A 24,069-nucleotide genomic window follows, 5' to 3' on the forward strand; every position below is an offset into this window, starting at 1 on the left:
ACACTCTCTGGTTAAATTCTGGTACTTTTTGATAGCCAGCATGCATGTTTAAACTAACTTGTATGGCAGGCATTCCATCCCCTTCAATAAAGTTTATTGCTCTTAGTACGTATTCAAATAACTGCAGACACAATAGACAAATGCCCTTTTTTTAGCGCTGCAAACATGCCCTATTTGTTTTTCTCAATTTTGGCAACAAAATGGCGCCAGGCATGTCTGTGATTTGACGCACTTTTGGCTCCCAGTTAAAGGAAGATTTGAGACTAGCGAAACTTGACAAGTTCAAGGACATGGAAGCATTGCGTAATTCTGTAGCCCGATTTATTTGGTCTGAGGGCAAAGTACTGGTTTATTTACGACGAACGGTAAGCAAGAGCCAGAAAGATCACATCAATGTGCGATCGAATACAATGTTAAAGAAAACTAAGACGAAAACAAAGTCAAGGGATGTACTATTCTGACCGGGTATTATGACTAGGCTTTTGTAAGTGGGTTTTGCCCCGCCTTGTTGGTAGAATTTCCAGCCGAATATCCTTCATCGGAACTGAGAAAAAAAAAATAATGAAGGTCACTGCTTGATAATGTTTGAAGTGTTCATGTGTCTAGACACTTATTGTATATGCAGGGTTGACTGATGCTATTTAATCAAAAAATTCGCACGATGTTAAAGTAATAATTGGGATACATCGGCTTCTTTCTATAATATTTTTATGGACGGGAACGTCTTAAATGGAAAAATACGAACATCTTTACATTGTACTTTTTACGTGCGCCTGCAGCTCTTTTTAAGTTCTCGTTCAACGCGTGTCCCTGTACCCCGACTAACTGTGTGGTAAGAGTTCCACGATGTAGCAGATTAGACGCTCGATTTTCACGTGATTTAGCCAACCTCTGGATCCAAGGACAGTATTCTTGCCCTCTCAGATTATTAAATAGAATTTGAAAGTGTTTATTGCTTGAAGATAAGAAAGTAAAACTGGTCGGAGTAGTAGGAGAAGAAAAAGGTACAGGGAAGTCGAAGAAAGTGTCCTTAACAAACGACTACCGGTCCTAATCAAATCTTAGCCACGCTGAGGGAAGGCAATTTGCTCTCCGTGGTGTTCTTCATTCATCTCCCAGTGTCGTTTTAGGGGTTTTCGTCTAACTCTGCTTGACTCGTATCATCATGAATGATCCCATCCTTATCCCATGTTTATTAGATGCCATATTTTGCAAAAAAGTAGACAATAAAGATTATATACACGGCGGGAAAGGCCAAGCGAGAACTCATCTCGATGAAATAACTGAGATCTTGCTTGGACAAATAACCCTTGCAACGTGCAAACCAGCTTTGAATTTTTGACTTTGCTGATGCTGTGTAGCCAAGACAGGTGTCTTTTTCTTCTTGATTTCTTGGCTTCTCCCAGAGGTTTTTAGTCATTGGAGGATTAGCTTGCGGACTGGGCGTTTCTGTGAAAGCCTGTGTCAAGGGAAAAGCATATGTTATATTGTGCAGCCTTATTTCCATTGCGAGAATTGGCAATTAACTAAAACCACAGTTTTACCTCCGTGATCACAACGGGATTAATGTGTGATCCGTTCGAGATAGTATCTGTTTTGGGAACCTGAAAATATAAAAGAATCATTATCATAGAGAAGTAAGAGGAGAAATTACACGAAGCCTTCAACAAGGTGCTGCCATGGTGAAAATACCCATAAATTAAGATGGCGTCTAGTACAGACTCTGGGATTACCGAAATATGAAAACCAAGCTCAGAAAGTCGATCCATCCTGCAAAATCTAAATTTGTTAGAATGCAAATCACAGACACATATCAGCCTTAGTGCCTTACCTCCTGAACAGCGACTGTGCTGCGTTTACAAAACAGTCCTCGTCCTCCAGTTGAACCTTTCACGTGAGTGTCCTCAGACTTTTGACTCTTTTTCTTGTAGTTATACACGATAACACTCTCTATTAACGCCAAAAATGTGAAGGCAAACGATACAATCAGGAACAGGTCAGCGGCTTTCACGTAGCTGACACGTGGCATGTTTGCATTGGTGTATTGAAGGAGGAAGACTTCTGTGAGAAGAGTTGTAATACCCAGGGCTCCGCGGTCACCAATCTCGCTTCGATCCATCCAAAATGGCAACCATGAGACAACCGTGCAAAGAATGCAGGGAAAGAATATACGGATGACGTAATGACCTATTCTTCTTCGAACGTAGAAGGAGACATCGAGATACTCAAACCAGCCTGATATTTGTCAAACAAACAAAAGAAAGTACAATTCAAACAAGGTTTATTTGAGTCGTTCCCTTAAAGTAAAAAATGTTTCTTACGACTATACCAGTCTCTTTTCCCCTTTTGCTGTCAATTTCTGTATTAAGCCGTTTCTCTCTACATTTTGTCTCTTTAGAAACAATTTTTGGTCGAGATAATGTGGATATGTTTCAGCTTAAAAAGGAAAATTTTGCGTAGTTTTAAAACAGACTTTTTAGAAGAGTTTCTCCTCTATTGAATTTTTTAATGCTTATTTTCTTCTCCGCATATGTATGGTAATCCGAGTGGAACACGGATTATGGATCTAAATCATGAGAGGGATTCCGGATTCCTTAATCTGTATTTCGCATTCCAAAGAACAGGATTCCGGATTGCAACAGCAAAAGTTTCCCAGATTTCGGAATCCGGATTCCCTTGCATGGGGGCGATACTTCCATCTCAGTAAGTACCTACCGCATTACAAAAAAAGCCCTAGCTCCATACTAGTCTTTATACGAATGATACGGGAGAGTTTACGCTGCTGGTTTTCCTAGCTTAAAATGTGCAATAAGAGCCCGCCATACCCAGCATGTACTTGACTTTGCCACTTGCGAGCGTTTGATTCATGACGTAGAATTCTGCCATGTCTGTACTGTATAGTGTTGCTTCTATCCACTTATATCTGATCTGAGTGAGGTCAAAGCCATCTGTGTGAAAAAAACTAAATTATTCACAAAGCCTATGATTCTGTCCTAGGTTTTGTTCTGATCAACTTTTGCAGAAATCAACCTAGAACGCCGGCTGACTCCAGTGTGTTAAAGTATAAGTTCGACACCAGTCTCCCTAACCTTCTTCCGTAATCCATGAATATGTGCAGGGGGTTAGCAGCGGTTAGGGGGCCCTTTCTGCGTTTTCCATTTGTCTTAGAAAAAGAAATCAGCAAAATGTGATAATAAAATTCATTCCCTCCTATCATTCTCCTTTAACTTCCTTATGGCGTTCGTAAACATGTTGTACGTGAGGTGCTTAGTGCTAATGAGTAAGAAAAAAATCTAACTTAACAACGATAGCCCTAAAAAAGATTAAAAACTAAATTACATGGCAAACACGTTATGTAACGGCGGGCATTTATGTTAACTTAGGGCGCTTAGCATTTGCGACAATTCCGAAAGGTATTGTGGGTGGTTTTGAGTGCACTGTTCTTTGAAGAAATTTGAAAGAATGACACCAGGAGGCCACGGACATATGCTTGCGAGTGCTAAAGGAAAGCAACAAAAGTAGGTTCGACTGTCGTTTGGAGCAGTTTATTGATCATATCCCACATTACCTTTCGGGATTGTCGCGTGCACATTTTTTCCGAGAACCTTTCTCGAAATAGCTGTATGGCAGTACGTTTTTGTACGTCAGGCAGTGATAAGTTTTTGTGAAAATTTCGAAAATCTCCGCCCAGTTCTGAATTTTGTTACGTCTTCAGTAATAGCCTAAAAAAAGTTAGATGTTACTCACAACTGATGGCTCTAAAGAAAAATGTCTGCACATCCATCGGATAGTTTCTAAAATCCATAAATCCCATAGCATCGACAGTCACCCTTCCAAAAAAGAAATACACAACTTCATTTAATGAGTACTTCTTCGCGTTACGCCTATTGTGGAAAATTATCTGTCGTATGCCAGGTAGTGACGTCGTTATTTGAAATGGTCGCCATTTTGTAAACCTTTATCTCAACCAATCCGGGGATAGAGTACTCCCTTATTTATGGCCTAGAAGGGTATGTACCACTCAACAGGGTATAGTTTTGAGGGTGTTGAAGCGATCTTTAAAAGAGTGGGCGTATACAATTTTACTAGTTGGCGTCTTGAACAGGGTGTCTTTTGGGGGTAATGAATGGTCTACAAGAGTGCTACCACAGTAGAGGGCTTCTTATATGTTACCTAACAGAGTAGAAGACATTTCCATCACCAAACAATACCACTGTCTTTGTCTCATCATGGACAGTGATTTTCTTCGAATTTTCGATGAAGGTATCCGGGAACCACAGTTTCTTTAAGATGTCTCCTTGAAGAATCAGAGTCCAGTTTTTGTCTCCGTAGGCCAGCCGCGGGTCCTTCCAAAACTGACGCAAATAAAAGTCGCCTTTAAACTCCTGTTGAGAGGGTGGGAACGACTTTAGTGAATCTGAACCTGAGGCCCAGTTGCTCGAAGCCCGATTGGCGCTAACTCGAGGTTCAAAGGCATTTTCTCGGATAATTTTCTCTTTCCTTTTTAGAGCATCTTATACAGCAAGTTGTAGAAAAAAGAATTTGCTTTAAAAGATTCATTTCTGAATTTCAATTTCGTTCTAGACCTGGGTTCTTAACCTTTGTAGCTTTGAACAACCCTGCCCAGGGCTTTACAGCCCACAATATGAATGACTGAGTTACAAGTAATGAGGCAAATTTGCAAAACAGCTAACCATCAAGGATCGAAATGTTCTGTGGTCTCACATAAAAGGGAAATATTACAAACTATCCGCGGAGTCAACTCAAAACAGAGTAAATTATAAATATTTTGTAGTGGAAGTACACTTAGTTGCTTTATCAAGTTTGTGAGCGATCCACTCATCTTGAAGGTTAACACAAACAGAACTTAACAATTTAAAAACCCAAATGGTAGAAGGCAACCAGTGGGCTATATACAAGTATGACTTCCGATTCTAACTCAGAACGACAAAACGGCGTACCAGCTAGCTGTGATGCGAAAGTAGAATTCGAACCCTGGACCTCTAGATTGCGAGTGCGGACGAGTATGTTTAGAAACACTCGGTCACGTTGCCGGCCTAACTTTGTTTTCAATTTCTTCGCCAAAAAATGTGCCTTTCATGAGTTTTGCGTTCACGATTTCCAGTTCATTTGTTGACACAATAAAGCCCGGCTTGGTCTCATACGGTATCTGCAAATCTATATTTAAAAAAATAAATTGTAGATCTAACTACCATGTTTTCTTCCACAATGTGGCTAATGGATTGGAAACCCATGGAGATGTAAAGCTGCACAGGTTCCACTCCATACATCGGCCTGAGCCGTTGGTCATAATTCACAAACATTTGGTCGAGTATGGCTGTCGCGTTCGGGGGTTCGTTCACAGGAGGCAGTGTGCCATCCGAAATGTCTACTTCACCAGCGCTGTAAAGAGAAACAAAAGGTTGGTAGTCAATAGAATAGTTGTCACTTTAAACCTCAAATACTGAAAAAGAACAAAAATTGTCACTTTAGTAAAGTAATGCGCAATGTCATGTCGCAGATGAGGGGCCGTGGTACCCCCCGGCCCCTTGTGACGTCATTCAAAATAGCTGTCTAATCCAGGCCGCGATCTGGGATTTTTACTAAAACTTCGTACGTATCTGAATAGGGTGAAAACCAACATTTTTCACGAATGATTTTTAAAGCATGTTGTAATAAAACATTCTGTTAATTTTTGAAACAGTTTTTATGAAAAACTCGTGGAAAACTCGCATCTTTGCTTTAAAATGGCATGAATTTATGACGCTACTGTTTTATTTATTCGCTAAAAGTTGTTCCTGAAAGTAAGAAGAAATTCTACTTTTTACGACGCAGCTTTTCGCAACCTGCGGCAAACTGATTTGTTGCAAGACGGAGACAGAGCATGGGTAGTAAAACGCGAACATCGCTTTGCAGCAACATTGCAAAACAGGGTCGCACGTTTTTGGTACCCGTTTTATTAAAGTAGCTGTGCCACGAAATTCAGCCAAATAAGGAAATTACAAAATGCCCGTTAAATTAAGAGAAACAAAAAAATAACCGCTTAAAACTTTAAAGGAAGGTTAAAATAACATAACAAGAGATGCCACGGATGGGCAAAACTGAAGAAGATTGAAACGGATTGAAATTAGGGTTTTTGAAAACTGTTCAGCCTAATAGTTTTTCAAAGTTGATCCCTGCTGCTTGCAACTTCAAAAATAATGCTCAGGAGACATATTTGTTTATCTCGGATCTCTGATTTTGTCATTTACCTGTAATTTCTTTGCTTACGTTAAGTTCCGTAGCGATTGAGGGTGAGTGATTGGCAAAACTAAACAAAATGAACTGGACTGTCGTGACACAGCCCCTTTAACGATGCAACACAAAATGCACGTATTCGTCTACCGCAGCTTTGGACAATTTTGTCTCTCGAATAATTATGCTCTTAGATTATTTGATGTGTTACCAGTGGCAAAAATTATGACAGTTTCTAACGACAACGCTAACATATATAGTATTATATAATTCCCTGTGTTTTACTCATGCAGCTGTTAAAGTGATGTTACACGGGACGATTCGCAACCACGATTTTTAGCGCAACACATTGTTGCAATGTTGGAACAATGTTGTAGCCATTCGAAACAATGCCGCAACAATGTTGCAACACTGTGTTGCGCTAAAAATCGTCGTTGCGAATCTGTTCGTATAACATCACCTTTACCAAACTCCTTGGTCTGGCGAGAGACATTCTTCTTCTATAAGCTAAACAAAATTTATCAATAAAAAATGTGGATTTTTCTAGTACGTTGGCATAGATGTTATGATAGGGGCTCAGAGGTATTTCTGTTGCAGCTATGAAACAACTCAGTAATAGGATTATTTTGAACCTTTTTCTTATGTTCATTAATTTCCAAAGGTTCTTGAGTACCGCGGTAGAAAATTGTTCAGTTCAAATCTTTTGATAACACGAAAGCTTTACGGACCGCCTATTAGTATTTGAACAACAATTCAGACAGTAGTTATCGTGTATAAAAACACTTAACCAAAAGATAAGCACCATATTTTTCCAACGCTAAATATTTACAAATTGTTTAACCGATTCAAACGAAAATGCAGCTTAAATATAAACTGCTCTTGGTTAAAGACAGTGTCGCCTAACATGGACGAATAAAGTAGATATCGAAATTGCAATTAAAAATGTTGCTTGTAGTTATAACAGATAACCCATTTTCTTAGTCTTCTCGTAGTCTTAAAATAAATTTAATTTTTAAATTAAAGATTTATAATTTATATGGGAAGTCTTGATCTCGTGCTGCTTTCATAATTGCCTTATTTTTATTTAGTTCCACACCGAAATTAATCAACGGAAAAGCCAGCAGCACGATTACAATGTTGAGGCAAATGAAAGTTTCTTTTTATCGCTTAATACCAAACAATTGATAATTCAAAAAAGCAGTGTTTTTAATGTAAAAACTATATTTAAACACAGAGATTTTTTATGTTACGTTATTACATTAAACTGGTCAATAGTCTAAGTAAAGACACACCTGCCGCGGGAAGCAGACACAATTTACATTTTTCGTATCATTTTTTATTGAACATGCTGTGAGAGACTACGAACTGTAACAAGTAAATATTTTTACCGAATCTTTATGCTGAAAAACTGAATTTTCAGTATTTTGAAATGGAATTTTGCTGTTGTTTTTTTCTCTCTTGCACACAAATCGCTTTGCTAAAGATCCCCATTTTAATTTAAAACTTCTGGGATAAGAGACATTTTATAACGTACCCGCTATTCAGTGATTGGGTCCAAACACAAACAATTGCAAATGTACTATAAACGCTTCTAACACCTTTCACAATACTTTTCCTCTTTATCTGCATTCTCACTATCTTATCAAAAGCCCGAAGTTGGACATCTAGCTTGATGAGTGTAATGGTGTAAAAAATTTGAGGTCGCAGAAACAGCTGCCTTTACTTTAGTCATAATGGTTTAACATTCAACCAAGAATTTGTTGTACAAACTTAAACAAAGTACGTTGGCGTAGAACAAATCAGGTTCGTTTGTCAGGATCGAGATGTTCTCGAAAGTAACCTGATTGTTTTGTTTTGATATTAGAAGTACCAATTTTTACACCACTGAATAGCTTTGGCGCAAATATATTACTAAACAGGTGCTGAATATAAATTTGGTTTAGAACCTCTTCAAATATATGAACCGTATTGACTACGATGAAAACTTTCATATAGTCCTTTTCTTAAACAATTCATATTGTCCTTTTTGGAAGGAAATTATGGTAAAGCGACAACTCTGTCATATAAAGAGACCGCCATCAGGAAGTAACATCAAGAACAAAATCGAAGAATACTGAACTTAGTTGCTATTCACCGTTTTTCTTTCACTTTTTCCTGGTACAAAATTCAATATTTTGAGATGGAGTCTTTTTTGATCAGTTCTAATAAAGAAAGGGGTGCATGGTGAAGAATCTCATATGGTTTAGATAGAATAATTTCACGGAAAATGCTTGAAAAGTTATTGCTTACCTTTTTGTTTCCTCGCTTGCCTTAACCACATTCAACGTGAGTAACAATATAAGTTCGATCACAAACCCTTTCATATTCGAAACCCAGTTGGCGGATTAGAGCACTTTTTTTCAAAAAAATAAGACAAATTTTATGCCTGCCTTTGCATGATGAGCCAGTGCGGTGCGGTTGCACAGTGAGAGAACAAATTGCTAAATAAATAAATAATTTATTCTGTTCCAGTGTCCTACTGGGTGCACGAGAATTTTGCTGAGTAGGAAAGAATTCTTTAAACACTCCTTTCGGGTTGACAAGGAAAAATGAGGAACAATTATTATACTAAAAAAAAACTTTGGAAAATGATATTCCAGTCCAGTGTTGTAGATTGCACCAAAACTATTCTTGCAATTGATGCATTTAAAAACAAAAATGCGTTTCAATTAACGCATGATGAAATTTTCTGGAAAACTGTTGTGAATATGAACACCAGACAAAGTTGGGCATTTATCAGCATGTTCGTTCTTTTATATTTGCTGACAAGAATTCTTTCGTTTTAATCCAGCTGGAAATTCGGCATAGTAAAGAGCTGTGATTTCCTTTAAAATTGCAATGTAAGTTTGACTGATTGTAGTCAGTTGACAACTTTGGACATTTCACATTTCAAAACCAAAGGTATGCTTAATAGATTTTAGTTATCTAGTTAAATGAGTCAAAATTGCAAGACGATTATAAGTTTTGTTAACATATAACCTTAAATTTGCATAAATTATTTGCTCCAAGGTCACCAATTAGATGAAATTCATGAAAATAATAATTTAAAGGCTTTGCACCAATTTGGAATAGTGAATAAGAAAACATTGATCAAGCCTTTCCTCGTTTCCATCTTAGCATAGTCCTTGACCGAAACAAACTCTTTTATTTAGAGTTTGAAGTAGATTACATAACATGCAATGATGAGGGCCGAAACTCAAGCTGAATATGAATATGAATCATCTGAATACGAATATGAATCATCAGCAGGCGTTCTGCCAATGAATCCTAATGAACCTGTCTGTTTCGTTCTGCATCTCACATCTGCCTTATTTAATGCAAATGAGCGAGAAAAAATAGATTGTCCTCATTAGCGTTAAATTTGACAAATGTGAAATGCCTAAAACCTAATATGGAAGATTTTGAAATGCCATTTCATAAGTTTGCTTGTGAGCAATAGATAATTTGACCTGTATTAACAATTTTATGTCTAAATCATCATCATCATCATCATCATCATCATCATGATGCGATATTTTATCCCTATAATTTGGTGTTATATACATTGTAGGCAGGGCTTTTTTTTTTTTCTATACTGTTTGCTTGTTTGCTTTCAAAGACTGCCAACTCGAAAATAGTAGCCGAGGGACCACGCCTTGTCTGTATCCACCTCACCAAATATTACTCCCGCATTGGCAGTCACAGCCAAAATGCTTTTGTATGGTCAGCATTCCCCGCAAGTAAGTAATATTTTTCGATCTCTATATAAGTCACACGAGAATTCCTTCCTTTCCACGTTCAAACAATTATTAACTAATCACTGATGTTGATATTGGTTGGAAAGAAAATTTCCATCCGCTGAGAACTAAATTAGTTTTTCATGCAAATTCTGCGAACAAAAAGGTTTTTAACATGTAATAGTGCTTTGTCCAGCAGTGGGGCCACCGTATCAAGTGAACCATAATCTGCAATATCGATCAACTCCGATAAAACAGATTTCTCACGTTTTTATTTCTTCAGAGTTTGAACTGAATAATGCAGTATTAAAGAGAATACAAACTCTGAATCTAATTATAATCGAGGAAAAGCTGGGAAGGTACTTTCTCAATGGAAACTCTTTATCTCCCAGTAACACAATCACAAAAGGCTTACAGCGCTTACAGCCACAAGCGTTGAAAAGTTGGCATATTTGCTAAATAAGAGGTACAGATAGAAAAAAGAAACATAGTTTAGAGGGAGTTATCATCTACGCCATTGAAATAGTAGCAGGTTTGACGACAAAAGGGGTCATTTATTCTTACTAGACATTGTTCTTACTATCTGTCATTTCACAGCTAAGAGCCCACAGTCAGTTTTTGAAATCAGCGCAACCTACAGATTAGCTCATGTTATATTCTGCCATCAGGTAAGTGACTAATCTCATCTGCAGAGTGCGAGAGTTAGGCATGAATTCCAAGATCAATGTCAAAAAGTGTTTCGTGCGACGGTGAGTGTTATTAGCCTTGGCCTTTGACCTTGATTATTCCTAATATCACAAAAGCCTCATCCACTCATTGTTTATAATTTGAATTGTGTCGCTTTTCAAAGTGTCCTTGGCAAATAGGGAACTTCCATTTAGACACATCGTTTCTTTCATCGTGTTATTATCGAACGAGAAAGGCATTTATATTCTTTTGTAAAGCTGAAACAAATTTACTTAAACTTAATAAACTTTTCACTTAAAGTTCTACTAGAATATACCACGATTACAACTGTCGTTGTTTTTAGTAAAACAGTTTCTCGTTCTAAGAGAGGCCACATTCAACAGTTTTAGAAAAAAATGTCCGTAACGGTTTGAAGTCGTTCTGATTTACATTTGATTTATGATATGAAGTGCAACAAAATTTTGAAATTTACCGGGGTTGATTTGCATAAAGTCGTGCATTTATTGAGTGGCACAGGGTACTTAGGATTATATAAGGCGTTCCGCTAACTTTGAATGCAAAAACAAGGGAACGAACGATCGAGACACCCTGTATACGCAAGAGTTTGTCGCGTACCCTCGCTACAAAAGGACAACAATTATTATTAGTTCGCTGAAGATTAAGACATTTCTTTCCATACGAAGTTCGACTGATTTTATAACATTTGTATCATTTCCCAAGCGTATCTGAAAAGGATCAAGACTGCTTCAACCACAATGATTCTTCACGCTATGTATTTTTCCCTGTTGGTGTCGAAAGGAGTTTCAGTGCTAACATGCGGTTTAAATACCATTGGGAACATGAGGTTTGTACTTACACACAGTTCAAGTTTATGCTTTTTTCAAAGTTTATTTTTCTAATTGTCTTTGGATATGCTATATGCTTATGAATGAAACGGAGTCATTTGTTACAACAAAGAAAATAAGAATGAACATGAATCACATGGGCAGGCAAGGAAAGGCATAAAACAATAAGTTGATGTAAACTTCACTTGCTTTTTTTCAAAAAAAAACAATGGGCTTCTTTTCGATGAAAACTCTTCGTGTTTGGTGTTTTCACTTTTTTTTCAGTGAGTGGTTATCAATAGAGAAACTTCCACCAGTGATTGAACCTCGAAATGCTTCGGAGATTTTAAACAAACTTTTGAAGAGTTACGACAAAAGGCTGAGACCCGGACATGCAGGTATCCTCCTATTTTATTCCCTTCATTAAATAGGCTGTCTTTGTCTCAAACTAACGAACAGTAATTGAGGGACAAAATGAAAAAAAAAAGGTTAAATTTTTAAGAATCTTGAATGTTGAAAAAGAGATCAATTTAAAGATAGTTATCATTTTAAGCTGGCAGACGCCTCGTGTTTAAAACTTCATTTATCACTTGGAAATCAACCAGAACAAGCCCAGTCAACCAAGCTTTGGTTTCAGAATGTCTTTCAACGAAACACTGTGGCCAAACACTGTTTACCTAATTTTCGTCCCGGAGAATTAGCGACACGAAATTGAATGCCCGTATGTTCTAACAAACTTAAACGTGCGCTTTTAGTCGTAGACATAAATAGGTCATTTCCATTTTCAATGCTAGGCTAAGTGCGAAGCCAATGTTAAGAAAATTATTTTTTTACTTTCATGCAAATAAAACTCATTTTCACAACAAAGATTTAGCACGTAGCCCCGCCGTTTTAAAGGTGAGAGTTTTTGGACCTCGGATATGGGCTGTTCTTCACTTTACGCCACTTGCAAATCCCCCATAATACACGTAGTATAGGGTATGACGCACCCTTCACTTTCTATTGTCGAAAACGATAATGCTGTTATTATCTCTTTTGTTATTAAATTCAGGCACTATTCTTCTCCTTTGAGATATGAAGGGCGATTTTGTCACATATTTAATTCGCCATGCTGGTGCTTCGCTCCGCGCTCGAGAGCTCCGCCAAATTTTTTTTTTTTCAGAACGACCAGTTGATATTGGGATAAATATTGCAGTGCTGACAATTTCAGATATTGAGGAAGAAAACATGGTAAGCCAGGCGCCATTTGCATGGCTCATGAATGGTTGTGTACGTGCTGTTACGTAACTGTGTCAGTGGCTCATTTATAGTTTAATTTCGTAGTAAAGGTTCCAACTCGCACCAGGAGGGTCTTCCGTGAGCTAAATTGTTTCCTTATAGTAGCACTTTCCTATATTTTCAACTATGTCGTATCAAAGCTGTTTTTTTTTTTAAAGTATATTGTGACTCATTTTCAAAATTTCACTTGAGAATTATACGTAATAGCATTAATGTTGTCATGTTGTGGTTCATGAGCTACCCAAGGCATCAAAAAGCATGGTAACACATGATAACGCCGTACTTTACATTTAGAAATTCACAGTAGATATGTACATGAGGCAATTATGGTTCGATAGAAGACTGGCATTTGGCAATGGAAGAACTGCCCTCGTTTTGCAGTACGAGGTCCTGAACAAGTTATGGCTACCAGATACGTACTTTGAAAACAGCGTTAAGACCTCTGGGCAAAAAGAAACAATGGCAGTGTTGCTATATGGAAACGGTTCCATTTTTTACACCCAGAGGTAAACTGATTCTTAATAATGGCGCGATGCCCCGTATTAGTCGGTTGAAAAGTCTGTCTGTATGTGTCAACGTCGTTTCCAAGAATACAAAGTTAATTTGGCAAAACTTGAACAGTGCTGAAACTGAGAAAAGAATTGGACAAAGGAAGACTGACCTTAAGACAAGTATCAATAATAAGTCACGCCAGAAGCATGTAACCCTGTTATATACTTATGGTCACCCGTTCGTTTGCACACCCTATTGCTTATTGTTGCGTTTCGTTGGGAGTTGTTGCGCAAAGTTTGAAACGGGTCAAACGTTTATATAGCTACGCCAACAATGTTGGGAGTTGTTGCATCCGTTTGCACGACGAATTGGTAACGCGCAATCCCGCTGTAATCTCGATGGTTATTTTTGGCATCCCACTTTCCGGGCATAATTAGTTTTCAATCCCGAATCTCGCTCCGATTTTACTTAAAAATCCCGGGGCCCGAGTTTTCAAATAAGGAAAATCCCGTTTACCGAAAAACCTATTAGGGACTGTCAACAAGGGATGTACGCTATCAGTTTAAGGATCTGTTCCTTTGCATGTAATCATTTGTTTAAGGGTGACGGTCATCGCCAGGACGTTGATGAATTTCCAGGCCTTCCCTATGGACAAGCAGACATTCAGTCTGACTGCTTCATCTTGTAAGTACTTACGCCAGCAAAAGTTACCCCCCCCCCCCACGCCCACCAAACCTCTCACCACCCAACGGAGTGGTTACGCTGTGTGAGTACCACCCTACAGAGTATTGTGTCGACCCGTTTTGTACTAAGAATTAGTATGGTATGTATTTTATACATTGGAACGGTTACCGCAAAATGAACAAATAGGGCTGGGTATTAATCTATGATTTTGGAATGGAAAAGGATCAAGTTTTAAGTCAGGGTCAGTTAGAGTTAGGTCTGCAGGGATAGAAAAAGTTGAACAAGGTAGACTGAGTAAAAGATTTGTTGGTCTAGAGACGCTAAACGGTCTTCAGAAGATTCCCTTGCACCTTGCGCAATGTTAAATGTCGATGACTATATTTTTCTTTTTAGATGGTAGAGGAAACAGCCAACTGCGATACAGAAAAATACAGGTGAACATGTTGAACAAAGCTCAAGAGATGGCCGATTTTGTGATCATGAATCAAAGTGCAACAATCACTTCACAAAAGTACATATCAGGTATAAATTGTTCCTTACTTTGGTAAACGTGTGTCAGGAGTATTCCTTAGCATTGTAAAACACGCTATACATTAAGCATCGCAAGATGGACTGGTTATACAGTTATTTTTTAGACCCCTCCAGACGGCGATAAGTGAAATAAAAGTCGACGCAAATCCCACTTATTACATCGGCTCTGGCTGGATAAATACTCGTTCGGGTGTGAAATATTCAGTAATTCTTGAAAATAATTCAAAACTGAATTTTCTCCCCACATAGGGTAGTCCAGATAACGGAAGATGGGAAAATTTTGCTTGTGGAATCCCAGAGTCCAGATCTTTGGAATCCGGAATCCCGGATCCAGATTTCACTCACTAGGAATCCTGATCCAGAATCCAAGAATGTCTTGAATACATACATGCATACTTTACTGAGACTGCCTTCAACAGGGCTTTTCAGTCACAATTAAGGATTAGAGCGGGAGACCTTTATGGGTATTTAAAACAACAAGCATTTGGTTATAAATTTTGCGAGGATCCGATCACCTTCACAGTATTGATTACTTTTGTTTTGCTGTTCATGAATCATTTGAGCGATTTTCGTATGACCTTGAAAATTGGTTTCGGTAAGTGTCCTTATTCGTTTTATCAGCAAATGGGTGAAAAGATCAAAACATGGCCTCTTCGTTTTCCCGCCAAAGAAAACCCTATTTAAATATTGAGAAGGCATTGTTAGATTGGCCATTTGTGTTACAGTATGGCGTCAAAGCGAAGTATCGATTTATTGCTAGAAAGTTCTCGGGCATGAAGTTTTTTCAGCCGAGCGTTCGCTTAGCCAATCAAAAGCCACGCGCGTTTGTATCCGTTCGATTAACCAATCAAATCGCTCTACTTCCGTTCGTTTGTTGTTTCTGTTTTGTTCGCGCGTTTTCATTTCAAGGTCATACGAAAATCGCTCTAGTAGCTAGATATCAAACCCGTTTCCACGGTCTCCACGGAAAATGAAGTTGGCAAGTTGCCGTTTGAATTTGAGTCTTGGAACTTGAATACGTTGACTTTAATAATAATATTGGTTATTTTGAAATCGAGTATAATTACTAAACATCATTTAATCTGGCACCATTAGAAATGACCATCTCTCCATTCCGATAAGTATCTAAAAACTCAGTTTGAGTTCAAGGTTGGAAAATTTTTTTCTCCTAAACTTAGGTTATTTTCCTCTTTATCTTTCGCGTGTCACAACCCTACTCGAATGTAATCTAATTATTGTAACTGCTCAGCTCGTTTAGCTTTTGCTACTCTGAGTAGATTTTTGCCTGATCTACTTTAATTTATTCTGTTTTTTTGTAAAGGGTTTTTAAGTTGGCATATAAGTTGGTTGGTTGGTTGTTGTTGTCGTTGTTGTTCTTTAAACTGATTTATTAATGTAACAAATGTAATCATTCCAGAAAGACGGTCAAGGGCAAAACTTGATCTATCTATCTTTACTACAGGTTGTTTCGACATGGTGAAAATCTCCTTCATTGCGAAGAGAAGGGTCGGTTATTACTTCATAAAAGTCTATTTTCCGGGAACTCTCTGCACTGTGGTTTCATGGCTGGCCTTCTGGATGGACCCAGAAAACATCGGGGACAGGGGAACTGTTGGCATTACCTCTCTGCTAACTCAGATGTTCTTGGTGCAAAGCGTTAATGAGCATATGCCGCATGTCAATTACGTGAAGGCCATTGACCTGTTTTTAATTGTCTCGTTTGTGTTCTCCTTTATAACGCTTCTAGAAAGTATCACCGTTTATAGGGCCGCCAAAGGAGGAAAGATGGAGATGACTGCTTTGCTTCGAAATGAAAGGGTATGGGCGTACTTTGCACTTTCAAATGAAATCCAAAGTTGTGTGACATTCACGTCGATAAGGTTCGATTTCTGTTTCGAGCTTCGCTTCGAAACAGAAATCGAGCCGAAATCACCATGTCTGGAGACCAAGGCCACATCCGCTAACATGACGCGATGGACGTACGGATGATTTTGTCAGAACCGAAATTTCTTGGATGCATAGATAGCCAAATTTTCTCACCCATAGTGCTCCGCTTCGCGCGCTTCGCGCGCGCAAGACCTCCGCTATTAAAGTATTAGTACACTTATAAGAAGTTATTACAAAGCCTGGGAATCCAGGTTTTCTTAGGCGTCTTTTAGTAAAAGAAAGGTGATTAGTTCTGATTTGTTCACCTGGAAAACAAGTAACTCTGTTGTTTTACTGCTAAACAGGAGGACAAAACTGAGGTAAATCAAAACAGTGAGGCGAGTGTTACTGTCGTTGACAGGAAGAACAGCATCTCGATGATTCTTGACCCTACACGGGCTAAAGGCACTTCAGAGATGAAAGAAAAGAAAAAGAAGAATGCGGACGCCTTTATCGACAGAATATCAAGAGTACTTTTCCCGACTGCCTACGTAGCTTTTTTAGTTTGTTATTTCACGACATATATGGCTTAAATAAGGACAACATGGGGTTGGTTTTTTTTGCGCGTTAATGGTAGTTAGTGCTTACGCACGCTAAGTGGGTCCATAGACGACGAGCGTAAGTTAGTTATTGTTAGTGTCAATTTGTAAACTAGTAGTTACTGTTAGCCAACTTGTAGCACGGTTTAGTGTATTGTTTGTAATCTGCTGTTTGTTACTAATAAAAAATAAACAAAAATAAAAAAAAAAGTTACGCACGCGCGCATCTGAAAGCCCGTTTCTAAAAGCCCTCCTTAATTAGCTTGGCGGTGACGTCATAAAATTTAGCCCTCGCGCAAGACTTATACAAACGGTTGTCGGTGAAAACAAATCGGAAGAAGTGGCGGAATATTTGAATTTTTTCTTACACAATTCTTCCAGACAATGATGGATGCCCGGGTTCAAACAATGTTGTCTCAGTAGCAGCTTAAGCGTCTTGTTGAAGTGCTGGGTTTTCAAGGTAGCAGTTGTACGGAGTTGTTTGCTCCCAAGTATGAACCACTCGACTCGCTTAAAATTGAGATTGAAATATGGACGATCAATAAAGGTTAGAGGTACTGAATAAGCGTTTGAAGTGAAAAAAAATATATATGCTGGATTAAACCTGCTATTAAGTATATTTTGAATAAACTTTCAATAGATTTGAACACTCGTAATTGCTTTTCTTGCTTGCTGAAATTAAGAATCACGTTTACGGCCAGCAAACGGACTGCGATCGATTTCTCGCTATTGCTTCGCAAATTCGAATGAGAAACCATTGATATTTGTATACATAATTTATTTGTGTGTACCTTAAAAAAATGTATTTCAGTAATAATTAGTACTATACATTTTGTCGAAAAAAAAATGTATGAAATGCTTTTTCATTCAGAAAACCTCCCCTTCTCTAGGTACTTTTTCTTGTGAACACGCAATGTGGTCCGCAGTGTGAGTTCCAGAAATACGTAACCACTTTATGGAAACGCCGCCTCGCTAAACATACTTCAGCTGCTGTCTCCCCCACGGAGGCCTCTTTGATTCAGTTTTACTTTTTTATTGGAGTACCCAGCGGAGGCTAATCTGCAGAGGAGAGAGGTTCAGTTCTGCCTATGTCGGGATACGAAGCTCAACACACATACCCTGACACTTGAACTAATAGCCTAGTTTTCAATATACAAAAATCACATTAAGATTCATGGATGAATAATTCATTTCTTTCGTTTTATTCTCCTCAGTCTCGAAGCCAAGTATGAATTTTGAATTCGTAACTGCCGTAAATGTTCTGTTGTTAAATGCAGGAGGCGTGTATTAAATTAAACTAGCTAATGGTCTTGTTTTTATAAATTTGTCTGGTCTTTCCGCAGCTCAGTGGGTAGACCACCCGCTAAGGATACAATAATGCATATATATGACCGATAACACATTATAATTGTTTAAATATAAAACTGGTGGCATCATTTAAAACGTTTTTACGACTTACAAATTAAATAGCTTAGAAAATAGACGATATAAAATGGCCGCGTGAAAATGAGAAATTTCTAGAAGTGGCCAAGTAATGTTCTATCTATTTTTTGAAACTACCAAACCTTTTCACTTTTTTTGCTGCGAAAGGCGCGATTTATTATTATGTAACTATGGCAATGATGTTCTTTTCACGTGTGCCGATACTATAAACGCGTCATTTTCAGTCTTCACGTATGAAGATACCATAGGGCGCGATCCATTCAACCAAAATTCCAACCGGTCCGACCGCGAAAGGTGGTCCACCTCAAAAGATGGACCCGTTTATTCGAAACTTTTCCGGTTGGACCGAACCGATCCACTGAGTTTTGGACCAAAATTTCCGGAAATTTTGGTTAAATGGATCGCCCCCCACGCTTTCGCGCGAAAGCTTACCTGGGATTTCATTGGTGTCATGTAACAACTAAATGTTTTCTATCTAAAAGACCTGTAGTGCGACATGTAAGTTAGGATTGTAAATATGACAAGTTCCTTAGTCTATTTGATGGCGTTTCCTTAGTAACAGAGAGATACATGTAACCTTTCTATATCAACCCATTTTACATTTAGAAAAGGCAATCACGACCAAAGTGCTTTTGCTTTTCACAGCCTCTCAAGCAAGTAAGTAGTATATTCCGATACGTATATTCTTTGTTTTCCATTTTCGTTAGTGATATCAGCTGGTCACTCTTAAATATAAGCCATGAACAGCGCTCTTAATTTGCTGAAACCGCAAACTGCTTATTGCAGAGATGTTTTAAATTAAACATGATTTCCCCCTTTTCTTTCTATTCACGCAATTACAACTATTTCATGATAATCCTAAAATTCTGGGACAGTGGACTGATGTTCAGAATTAAGACGGATAATTTTCGGGCACATTTTTCTCTCTTAAAGTTTTTCGTGTTTTTCTCACCGTTTTAGCTGACTGTTCATACAATTCTTCATCCAAATGAAGATTCACCGACACCGACTGCGGGGGAAACATTTGTCATTGTTATTTTGTAAAAGAGTAGATTATTTAGACCACTACGAGGGCATCTCACCTGGAATCTGCAGAAGAACTAAAAGTAATTTTAGCTTTACATGACGCACCAAGGGCCAAATCACACGAAGACGAAAGAAAAATATATTTTTCGTTCTATCATTTTAAACTAAGGTGCATTTCAAAGTAGGTACCATGAGGGCTCATTAAGTTTCACTGAATGAAACGTCGCATATAGTATTGTAGGGAGAAAGTGTTAACATATGATTTACGTGTTGTAAATTAAATTTAATTAACTTATTTCCCCCATATCCATCTTAGGTGGCAGGTGATTTTACTAAACAAAAACGTGTATTTAAGCCGGCTCTGCTTGGTCCTGACAATAAAGAATAAAGTCATTATTCGAGTCTGTTTTAACCAAATACCTGATTAATTGATAGGTGCTGGATATAGGCGTTGAAATGACTGCTATTTACTCAGATTAAAACTCGGGTGTGGAGAAAAAAAAAACATACTTTAAGCAATGATTAACAGGACTGAGTAGAGTACAATCCTCAGGGAGTAATCAGGCGAATATAAGCTGTCCACAAGCACGACAGACCACATTGGCTGACAGCAAAGATATCATAGAAAGGTGAAATTAAAGGTTTGAACAGGATAACACCCGTAAATTAACAGTTAACTTTGTTAAATTCAGCGCGCAACGAATTTTGTGGGTATTGTACATATGCGTGTCTTTTTCACACTTATTAGTTCTAACATTTTTGTTCAGTTAACTATATCTAATCACGAAGTTTTTCTCAACACGAAGCTCAACTAATTTGATATTATTCACATTATGTCTATTCATATTATGTCGCAGGCGGCTTTTGTAAGCCCATTAGGTTTGAAACGTACCTAAAAATGTTCAAGAATACAACCGCGATGGTTCTTAAAGTTGTGTGTGTTGCTCTGATGCTGTCTAAAGAAATTTCAGTGTTGGCATGCAGTTTGAACACAAGTGGGAACATAAGGTAAATTTGAATCCGGTTCAAGCTTATTCTTTGGTCAATAAATCAACTTTGGGTGTTCTCATCTGAATGACCTTTCTTTTTAGTGAGAGGTTAACAATAGAAGGAATGCCGCCAGTATTTGAACCTCAAAATGCTTCGGCCATTTTAAAGAAACTTTTGAGCAATTACGACAAAAGGCTGAGACCCGGACATGCAGGTAATTTTTCGTGTTTTCCTGTTTTTGTTGCCTTTGTTAAAATGAGACCATAGTTCATCCTCACTTGTCGCGAAAATTATTTCTTTTAACCGCGAAAACTAGTACCATAAGGTACCGGACAGATTTAGCGAAGTGTTTTGTTTTTGCCTTTTGCCAAAATCACCTTTTTTCTCTCAGAACGACCTTTTTTTTTTCCAGAACGACCAGTTGATATTGCGATAGACATTGGAGTGCTGTCTATTTCAAATATTGAGGAAGAAAACATGGTAAGCCAGTCTTCAATTTAGTAGCCTGAGTCGTAGACACCCTATACCGCCGGTATAGACTACATCAGTGGTTTGATGCGTGAGCCTGATGTAACGTAGGCTACACGGTTTTTTTGCAGTTTATTTCTTTATACAATTTAAGTACTCTTGTATTCTTCATTTGGTTCACCTGCACGGAATCCAAGATAGTCTTGGATTCTACACCTGAAATCCACTCAGTGGAATTTAGATTCTAGATTCCAATCGTTAGTGGGATTCTAGATCCCTTGAGCTGTATTCCGGATTCCAGAGCCCTGGATTCCGTATTCCACAAGGCAATATTTCCGGATTTCGGTTTCCACAAGCAAAAATTTCCTGGATTTCGAAATCCAGATTTTCTAACATGGTTAGGTTACAGTGCAGCACTTGATAACTAACACAGCATTCTAACTCGTACTTAGAAATTCACAGTGGATATGTTCTTGAGGCAATTGTGGTTCGACAGCAGACTGGCGTTTGGCAATGGAAGCAACGCCCTTGTGTTGAAGCAAGAGGTCCTTGATAAGTTATGGCTGCCTGATACGTACTTCGAAAATAGTGTAAAGACCACTGTGCAAAAAGAAACAATGACGGTGGTACTAATTGGAGATGGTTTACTTGTTTATTCCAAGAGGTAATTTGAATCTTTAAGGGAAAAAAAAAATAACGCTGACACTTTTGGATATGTGTGGTACTTGAGTAGTCATTTGAAAAGTCGCTGCCAACAAAAAGTCGTTTCGGCGACAACTTTGCCAAAGAACTGGGGCTGACTCAGACTATTCGACACAAAAAAAGGACCCCATAATAATTTTAAAGCAATTTAGAGTAATTAATTTGTCGGAAGAAGGAGAATTCTTATATCAGAGCTCCGAGCTCCAGGTTAGAATCGAACTCACGACCCTCCGAGTTCTAGTTCGGACAATCTAACCACTGAGCTACTGGAAGCTCTATGAAAAGAAATTTAATTGTGATAAGATAAAGATTTCAAGAATAACTGTCCACTGAACACATGAGTGTACAAACAAAGGATGTACAATCAGTTTAATAATCTTTTCCTTTGTTTTTAAACTTGTAATTATTCGTTTAAGGGTAAAGGTCATCGCCAGGACGTTGATGAATTTCCACGCCTTTCCTATGGACAAGCAAACATTCAGATTGGATGTTGCATCATGTAAGTATTCGTAGCTTATTAGGTGGCATGTTAAGGCATAGCTCACATCATAATTCGCATAATTTGGCAAAGTAGCATTTGAGATGAAGCGGATTGTTTTGATCAGTTGTCATGAAACTTGGCAAACAGTTTTAGCTCGGTGGCCTTGACAATATGTGACACATTCATTGTTGAAATGTTAGTCACGTGACCTGCAAATGATCGCTAACTTTCAAAGTGTTCAAATTAAAACGGGGGAAAGGAAATGAAAGAGTAGCAAATATTCTTAAGCACCAGTGTTTTTCCCATGGCCTGGATATTATGAAATAGCCCTACATGTATGCCTAAGTGGAGCACGGATTACGAAATAAAGAAAAACAGGTCACTTGACTTTTAAAAGACTTTAATAACTCTTATTTACAATCCAGACAGTTTCGCTGACAATTTGATGACAAGCTTGCTCCCTTTGAGAAAACAGGTTTTATGACGTTATGGTCCAAGGAATGTCACGTGATGCTTGGGAAGAATTTTCCAAAACTATTTTAGTGAGATCTTTGTGGAACCCTCTACTTGGACCCTTCTGCGTCACTGAAAAAGGTTATTTGCATTCTCTGTGGGGGGTCTTTTTAGCCTTTCAACCCATGCCTTAACTTAACTCATCGAATACCTATTTTTTTTCTTTGCAGACGGATTTGAAACCAGCCAACTGCGCTACAGACGTATACATGTGCATATGTTGAACAAAGCCTATGAGATGTCAGATTTTGTGATCATCAATCAAAGTACAACAATCGGTACCACAAAATACTTCCTAGGTATATATGAAACAGTCTCATGTCATCATAGTGTGGTAAACAAGTGTCAGAAAAATGTAGCAATGTGAAATCAGCAGTACATCAAACATGGCGAGAAGGGGCGCTTTAAACTCTCTTTGGAGTCAGCAAGTTTCCATATTGAATTCGAGTCTTGGGATTTCTATACTTTGGTGCAGATTAATAGTAATAGTTTAGTTCTCCTCTTAAAAAATAGAGGCAACATGCACCATAAATTAATCAATATGATACAATTACAAATGACCACCTCACCCGATCAATTATCTTAAGATCGTAGTTGAATTTTTAAAATTGATTAATATATGATTTATCACCTTTGAAACGAGACGGTTTGGCCGTGAATGTCCTGATCCCATCTATCTTTGTTACAGGTTGTTTTGAGATATTGAAAATCGCCTTTACCGCTAAGAGAAGAAGTGGTTATTATTTCATAAAGGTCTATTTTCCGGCTATTCTTTGCACAGTGGTTTCGTGGGTGGCTTTCTGGATCGACCCACGAAACATTGGGGACAGGGGAACTGTCGGTATTACCTCGCTGCTCACTCAGATGTTCTTGGTGCAAAGCGTTAATGAGAATATGCCACGTGTCAGCTATGTAAAGGCTGCTGATCTGTTTTTAATTGTGTCCTTCGCGTTCTCCTTTACTACGCTTCTTGAGAGCGTTATCGTTTATAAGGCCGCCTCAAGAGAAAAGCGGAAGATGAAATCTTCACCTATTGCCACACAGGAACACGAAACCGATCAACAGACATGTGTGTCGAATCAAAACGAAGAGACGGCTGTTAATGTCCTCGAGAGGAAGAACAAAATCTCAATGATTCTCCACCTGACAGAAGCTAAAGGTATTTCAGAGGTCCGAGAGACGAACAGGCTCATGGAAACATGGATCGATAGAATATCCAGAGTCCTTTTCCCATCTGCCTATGCAGCTTTTTTAGTTGGTTATTTCACTACGTATATGGCTTAAATTAGACTTTTTTCAGCACTTCCGCCATGCAGTGATTTTTTCTACCCTTCTTACAGGGTTTACATTTTGCTTACTGCTATTTCTTAGGCAAAGTGGTGGGAGGGGGAGGTGGGGTGCAATTTTGTTCTTAAATCCAGTGGCCTAAAATTTTTCCCAAAACTAGTTCAGTGTCCTTTTGCGCCAATTTTCTTGTTGTTGTTGTTATTTTCGCG

General features: G+C 38.2%; 3 protein-coding genes across 3 annotated transcripts; 2 read left to right on the plus strand and 1 right to left on the minus strand.

The window, feature by feature from the left end:
• Positions 1-1,185: 1,185 nt before the first annotated feature.
• On the minus strand, positions 1,186-8,597 carry LOC140921880 (gamma-aminobutyric acid receptor subunit rho-2-like). Its single transcript, XM_073371879.1, has 8 exons — positions 8,524-8,597; positions 5,214-5,403; positions 4,174-4,385; positions 3,748-3,830; positions 2,826-2,948; positions 1,832-2,235; positions 1,545-1,604; positions 1,186-1,459 (listed from the first exon to the last, which is right to left on the minus strand). The coding sequence occupies exons 1-8, from the start codon at positions 8,595-8,597 to the stop codon at positions 1,196-1,198; spliced, it is 1,410 nt and encodes a 469-aa protein (XP_073227980.1). The 3' UTR covers positions 1,186-1,195.
• Positions 8,598-11,402: 2,805 nt separating this feature from the next.
• LOC140921881 (gamma-aminobutyric acid receptor subunit gamma-4-like) lies at positions 11,403-13,288 on the plus strand. Its single transcript, XM_073371880.1, has 4 exons — positions 11,403-11,520; positions 11,786-11,898; positions 12,663-12,730; positions 13,073-13,288. Exons 1-4 carry the CDS (start codon positions 11,432-11,434, stop codon positions 13,286-13,288), a joined length of 486 nt encoding a protein of 161 aa, XP_073227981.1. The 5' UTR covers positions 11,403-11,431.
• Positions 13,289-13,812: 524 nt separating this feature from the next.
• LOC140921883 (gamma-aminobutyric acid receptor subunit gamma-1-like) lies at positions 13,813-23,993 on the plus strand. The gene is made up of 12 exons (XM_073371882.1): positions 13,813-13,954; positions 14,348-14,476; positions 15,948-16,303; positions 16,717-16,938; positions 19,736-19,742; positions 20,277-20,427; positions 20,511-20,623; positions 20,822-20,889; positions 21,330-21,541; positions 21,996-22,078; positions 22,744-22,872; positions 23,262-23,993. The coding sequence occupies exons 1-12, from the start codon at positions 13,897-13,899 to the stop codon at positions 23,855-23,857; spliced, it is 2,124 nt and encodes a 707-aa protein (XP_073227983.1). The 5' UTR covers positions 13,813-13,896; the 3' UTR covers positions 23,858-23,993.
• The last annotated feature ends 76 nt before the right edge of the window (positions 23,994-24,069 follow it).

The sequence above is a fragment of the Porites lutea genome, chromosome 12 (assembly GCF_958299795.1).
Source record: "Porites lutea chromosome 12, jaPorLute2.1, whole genome shotgun sequence".
Lineage (NCBI taxonomy): Eukaryota > Metazoa > Cnidaria > Anthozoa > Scleractinia > Poritidae > Porites > Porites lutea.

Coding starts and splice junctions, on each gene's coding strand:
- LOC140921880 (XM_073371879.1), bottom strand. CDS start 8,597: ATGAAAGGGTTTGTGATCGAACTTATATTGTTACTCACGTTGAATGTG. Junction 2,236..2,825: donor CAAAGTCAAGTACATGCTGG/GTATGGCGGGCT, acceptor GACAAATATCAG/GCTGGTTTGAGTATCTCGAT. Junction 1,460..1,544: donor ATCCCGTTGTGATCACGGAG/GTAAAACTGTGG, acceptor CCCTTGACACAG/GCTTTCACAGAAACGCCCAG.
- LOC140921881 (XM_073371880.1), top strand. CDS start 11,432: ATGATTCTTCACGCTATGTATTTTTCCCTGTTGGTGTCGAAAGGAGTT. Junction 11,899..12,662: donor GCTGAGACCCGGACATGCAG/GTATCCTCCTAT, acceptor TTTTTTTTTCAG/AACGACCAGTTGATATTGGG. Junction 12,731..13,072: donor ATATTGAGGAAGAAAACATG/GTAAGCCAGGCG, acceptor CTTTACATTTAG/AAATTCACAGTAGATATGTA.
- LOC140921883 (XM_073371882.1), top strand. CDS start 13,897: ATGAATTTCCAGGCCTTCCCTATGGACAAGCAGACATTCAGTCTGACT. Junction 21,542..21,995: donor TTACTTGTTTATTCCAAGAG/GTAATTTGAATC, acceptor TATTCGTTTAAG/GGTAAAGGTCATCGCCAGGA. Junction 22,079..22,743: donor CAGATTGGATGTTGCATCAT/GTAAGTATTCGT, acceptor TTTTCTTTGCAG/ACGGATTTGAAACCAGCCAA.